This window comes from Cyprinodon variegatus, unplaced genomic scaffold (assembly GCF_000732505.1).
Source record: "Cyprinodon variegatus isolate N-32 unplaced genomic scaffold, C_variegatus-1.0 Scaffold1552, whole genome shotgun sequence".
In the NCBI taxonomy this organism is placed as follows: Eukaryota; Metazoa; Chordata; class Actinopteri; order Cyprinodontiformes; family Cyprinodontidae; genus Cyprinodon; species Cyprinodon variegatus.
The window spans coordinates 52918-58750 of NW_015152005.1; the positions used below are offsets into that span (position 1 = coordinate 52918).

Genomic DNA, 5833 nt, shown 5'->3' on the forward strand with positions numbered 1-5833 from the left:
ATGTTCTTTGGACTGAACTGTCGCGCTTCTCGTTGCGTCACACCTCAACCCGCCTCAAAGCCAACGCTGATTGGACGTTCGTTTGGTGAACGGCTCCAGATTTTCTTTAACGGAGAGTCTCCAGACTGATCTGCGAGTGAAACCTTGAAAGCTCGCGAGATCAGGATGGTCTCACCAGGCTAGGAGCAGTGTGGGGTTAAGAGATTTCAAACTGTTTCTTTATTCAGATTTTATGTGATAGAAAATGTAGAGAAAAAAAACGAAAACTACAAATAATCCGGTAACATACTTCAAAGTTTTTAGAAAATATAAATAATTTCAAACCCGGAGACCTAGGGAGAAAAATAATCTGGGAAAATTCAACAGATATAAACATTTGGGACCCTCCAAACACCAAAGCATCAGGGTATATTTTCATATGTGTAATCCTCAGACCGTGGTTAGATTGTTCTTTTTTAACAGATAATATTAATGCATTGCATTATGCTGCTATTAACTTATCCTTAAACTCTAAAGAACCTGGATTTCCTCGCGTAGCGAACAAACTTCTTGCTTCTTTAACTTCAGCTTTTCCTCGGTGGCCTTCATTTCCTCCTGTTGCTTCTCGTTTTCCTGATACTCTGGACCTTGAAAAAACATTTCTGTTAAGTTTCATCTCTGTTTGTATGTTTTCCAGCTAATGTGACTTTCATCTTCTTCCAGAACTTTCCGTCATACGTACAGCATTTCGTTGCTTTGTTGAGAAGACTGTGAAAGAAGGAGGAGCCATCAGTGAACAGCTGCACAGTGTTCTGGAGGGCTTTAGTTTCGAGCTCCATCTTGCGGACTTGAGCGTCTATTTCATCTGTTTTCTGTTGAAGTTCCATTTTCTCTAGCACAGCCTAGTAAAAAAACAAAAAACAAGCAGCAATGATTGGAGGTGATTGGAGGGCTGCAGCATACGGGCTCTGCACGGTCAAAGGTTCCCCACCTTAGTGATGCAAGTCTGGTATTTCTCCTCAGGACCAGTCATATTTTTTTCCATGGCTTCAAAACGTTTCTTCATCTTGTCAATTTTGGACAGTTTTTCATTTAATTCCATGCTGAGACAGAATTAAGGGACAAATTACAGAGTTTTTGCTTGAAATAAAGACATAAACATTTGGTACGGTTATGTTTTTTGTTGCGCTTTAGATGAGCTACAGGCTTTCCCACCTCAGATGCTGCCTGTCCTTCTCAGTAATCTTCAGCTGCTGTCTGAGCATTCCTGTGTAAACTTTAATCTCCTGCTCCCTCTCTTGCATGACTTTCTCCAGCTCTAACTTCCTCATCTCCAGGGACAGCATGCTTTCTGCCTCTACGTAGACGAGATCCCGGACACGCCCAACTTCTCTCCGTAAGACGTTGTTCTCCACTTTCACATCCTGATGGCAAAAAGACAGATAACTAGAGCTGAAACTGCTGGTTATTTTGCTAATTGATTAATCAACTGATTTTCTTTTTAATTAATAATCAGACAGCAAAAGGTCCCTCAAAGATATTTCTATAAAGACAATTAAAAAAGTCGAAGCTAAAACTTCAACTTTTTTTTTTTTCTACCATTTTACCATAATTGCATAACTGCTCTGAGGGTGTTTTTAACTAAAATAGTTTGTTTACTCTACCAAACAATCAATCATAGACTCAGATAACAACAATTTTAACAATCAATCACCCAATCAAAATTGATTGTTTCGTCCATATAGTGGTACGGACAATACCACTATATGAACTGGTCAGACCATTCATGCCTATGGGAGCTAGACCTGTAAGATTAAAGTATCTATAGGAAGAAATAAAGTTATGAAGACCCTGAAGGGAACCACCAACAGAAACATGTGGGCCCACCAACAAGGTTTGTTGCAAGTATTTCTAATACTTCTAAACCTTTAATTGTAGTAAAGTGGATCCAAGATCTCTTGGATTTCTGATGGACTTTACTCTCCCTGTTACTGCTGAATCTGCAGAGCAGAGCTTTTCCAAAACTAAATTACCTGAGATCTTCTATGGTAGAAGAATGATGGAGCGGGCTGGCAGTAATTAAAGTTCCCATACAAAAAACCCCATTTGTTGATCATTGCAATGGAAAAAAAAAAAGTCAGCGAAAGAAACCAGACACTTCAGCTTTTTCAGTTTCTACATGTTTCTAGAGGAATCACCATTCCAACAGAATACCATATTACAACTGTAAACCTAAATTACAACTATATCTATGCAACTACTTTGTTGGTATAATGATTTTTTTACCATATAAAAAATGCATAAAGTACACTTGAGTGGACAGATAAAATATTTCTTTACAGAATAAAGATAGATTTTTGTTTAAAACCTTGTTTTACAATCCTAAGGATGTATAAAAACACTTATCATAATTCCTGAATTATTTGATTTGTTTGTTGGTATTCTTGCACTATAGGTTATTTTTACATCTTGCAGTTGAAACCAAATAAAAAGGGGTTCACCCAGAAGGTTTGAAAGCAAAATTAAAAAATAAAAATGTACTTTTAATCCTGCGCTGGCTTCCTGTCTAGACGCTCTCTGGGTACGCTCTGATATTTTCTAAGCATCATTCTTTGGACTTCCTTGTTTTTTAACCCTGTGAATCCTAAACCTTGAACTAATTGTCAGAAAATAACTCAACGTTTTGAAACTAGAGTCTTCATCAAAAATTCTGACAAATGAAAAAAAAAAAAATGTAGTTTACCTACAGGAGTTTTATTTTGCAATGTATGTGATACACTGAGTCTTTCCATATGCATTATGCATTTTCTTTTCAATACACGTGTGATTGCATACATACGGAAGAGGATTAGGGCCACTGGAAAAAAAAAAAGTTAACTGATTTTTTTTATTTTATTTCAGTATAGTATGGGAAAAAAGTCAGAATTCTGAGATTAAAGTCAGAATTCTGACTTTTTTCTCAGAATTCTGACTTTTTTCTCAGAATTCTGACTTTTTTCTCAGAATTCTGACTAAATTCTGACAATAAAAAAAGTCTGAATTCTGAGAAAAAAGTCAGAATTCTGAGATTAAAGTCAGAATTCTGAGAAAAAAGTCAGAATTCTGAGATTAAAGTCAGAATTCTGAGATTAAAGTCAGAATTCTGAGAAAAAGTCAGAATTCTGAGATTAAAGTCAGAATTCTGACTTTTTTCCAATACTAAATTGAAATAAAATTTTAAAATCAGTAAACTTTTTTTTTTTTTTTCAGTGGCCCTAATCCTCTTCCGTAGGAATGTGACCTTTCACCATCACTAGAGATGGAGAGATTTTCTCATATTGCTGCATCAATGACGATGGCTGCTGTGTAACAATGACTGTTTGAGTGTGATAAAAACTTTCCCTGTGTTGGTGAGGGTTTTGGATTGTTTCCGCTTTGCATGATTGATACCTTTACTCAGTCATATGTAATGCCAGCATACTGACCATGTTTTTCAGTTGCAGCTTCTTCAACTCCTTTTTGAGATATTCAGAAACTTGGTCCTTCTCCTGGACCCTGTCAGACAGGTCTCTCTTCAGGGCCTCTGACTTCTCCATCTCCTTCCTCATAAAGTGTATATTAGCCTGCCAAAGACATGCTTGCAGTATGTCAAACAATGTCGTTTCGCTGGATCATTAAAGGAAACATCTTTGAGATATTGTATGTAGCAGACCTCACAGTCCCCAAGCGCACTCTTAAGACTTTTGGCTGTCGATTTCTTTTCCTCCAGAGTTTTTTTCAGCTCACCAAGCCTCGTCTCCAACACCTCTTTCTCATCCTCATGAACGTCACCCTTCAGCTTGGCTAATTGGAGTTGCAGCCAATGTATCTTAACGACCTATTCAAAGCATGAAAGACAGAATGAAAGTCAGACGCTCTACAGTGAAGCGCTACTCTTAGAGACGTTGAAGAGTTTGAGAACAAAACATGCCTGTTTGTTCATGATCATCTGCTGATCAGTCTGTTGTTTCTCCAGCTTAGTGAGCTCTTTTTGCAAGCTGGACGTGGTGAATTTCTTCGTCGAAATCTGGGTGGTGAGACTCTTCTCCTTCTCTTTGAGGAGCTTGAACTGGTGTTTCTGGCGGAATAGCTCCTCCATCAGGTAATTTTGCTGAACTTCCAACTTCTAGAGGAAGTATGAAGCACAGGGTTACACTGGAGAAGAACTGCACAGCACCCTGATCAAAACAGCTCTGCTTATCTGGATCCTGTTTTTGATTGACTGATCGTCCATCTATCCGTCCGCCTGTCCGTCCGTCCGTCAGTCAGGAAGGAAGGATCTTTGTACTGCTCATAAGCTTGCGCTGTTCAGCATCTCACCTTGATGGCCTGATCAGTTTCCTTAATCATCTGCTCCATCTGAGCAGCTCTCTCCTCCTCATTGAGAGCAGTCTGGATCACACTCCTCAGCTTCTCCTCCAGAGCAGCATTGTAAACCTCACCCTCCTTTATTCTGCAACACAAACACAGAATCTGTGCAGTTTAACCCAGTGACTTGGACTCTGCAATGCCTTATGTTTCACTGACTTTTCATCGTTGCGTGCGATGTCTTTCTTCATTCTGGATATTTGGGATTTCATAAACCTGACATCGGACAGGTTTCCGTCCAGCATGACTTTGCTGCTTTTGAGCTGCAAGACAGACGGTTTAAGACAGGGAGATTACGCTGCCATTCAGTGAGGTTTGGATTGATAACTCACCTCATCCTGCATCCTGCCAATGTCGTCCTCCTGCTCCTTCAGCTGCTGCTGTAATATCACCCCCTGCCTCTTTTTTGCTGCGATGTTCCTCTGAAGCTCCTCGTTGTTCTTCATCTCCGTATCCAACCTGTGCTTCAGCTCTGTAATGCTGGCATTCCTTTCCCATATTTGCTGCTTGCCTTGAGCAAGATGCTGGAATGAAAACAGAAGCAAAGAGCTCAAGTTCCAAGATAGTTTTGGTTTAGAAAAATTGTAAAGTAGCTGTAGATTTTATCACCAGTAGCACCTTACCAAAGCGCATTGTTGCATATTGGAGTCCAGTTGCTTTTTCTGCTTGATGGTGTTTTCACATTGATTGAAGAGCTGCTGGATCTCAGAGCGAGTCTGCTCTATGTTTTCTAAGGTCTTGGCCAAAGCTAACTGCATGGACACCATTTACAAAAAGAAAGACATTAAAACAATCATACGGAAGTAAATCTGTGTCGCTGGGATTTGAATTAAAAATGCCACTGAGATTTAAATGTTGTATGTTTGTACTTACTGTTTCAGTGTTAAAATATATTCAGAACACATTTTTGACCTAAAAAAAATTCATTGTTATTATTTCTACACAGTTGAAATTTAATTTGTTATTTTCTCTTCAAGCTAAAAATTCACATTCCTATTTCAAAGTGATTACATTTTCAATACTTATTTTTCAGTGTTAAAAAAAATCTGCATATAAAAAAATTCAACTTTTCAAAATTCAAACTCAATATTTTCAGCCTCCTGAGATTCAACTGGCTCTATTTCACCGTCTTAAATCCGGCGTCTAAATTCAGTGTAAAAAGGGATGGGTTACTTCAGGTCACAGATATTAGCGATGGATTGTGGCGTCCAACACCCAGCCAATCCCGTTACGCTTTCTTAGTCACGTGACGTGACGCTTGTGGCGCTCATACGGAAGGAAAACCAGCATGACGGAGCCGGTGTAGGTACCAGATTGACTCGGGCTGCCAGATTGACACGGGGGCCTGCGCCTTTTGATGACGTCACAATACATAATTGTTTTAACGTTTGCACAATTGCGCAAAACATTTTGATTGGTCTGGACAGCTTACTAAAGTAATTATAGCGGGGTGTAGGTTTTATTCGAA

General features: G+C 39.0%; 1 protein-coding gene across 1 annotated transcript in view; it reads right to left on the bottom strand.

The window, feature by feature from the left end:
• The window catches only part of ccdc39 (coiled-coil domain containing 39), a 28678-nt gene that overhangs the window by 9342 nt on the left and 13503 nt on the right, over positions 1–5833 (bottom strand). The window contains exons 6-16 of the mRNA XM_015403729.1: positions 4989–5117; positions 4698–4889; positions 4525–4628; positions 4318–4450; positions 3929–4123; positions 3671–3835; positions 3444–3581; positions 1195–1403; positions 971–1082; positions 722–881; positions 520–626 (exon numbers count right to left, since the gene is read on the bottom strand). Coding sequence (XP_015259215.1) covers positions 520–626; positions 722–881; positions 971–1082; positions 1195–1403; positions 3444–3581; positions 3671–3835; positions 3929–4123; positions 4318–4450; positions 4525–4628; positions 4698–4889; positions 4989–5117 — 1644 coding nt within the window. The remainder of the gene's footprint in view (positions 1–519; positions 627–721; positions 882–970; positions 1083–1194; positions 1404–3443; positions 3582–3670; positions 3836–3928; positions 4124–4317; positions 4451–4524; positions 4629–4697; positions 4890–4988; positions 5118–5833) is intronic.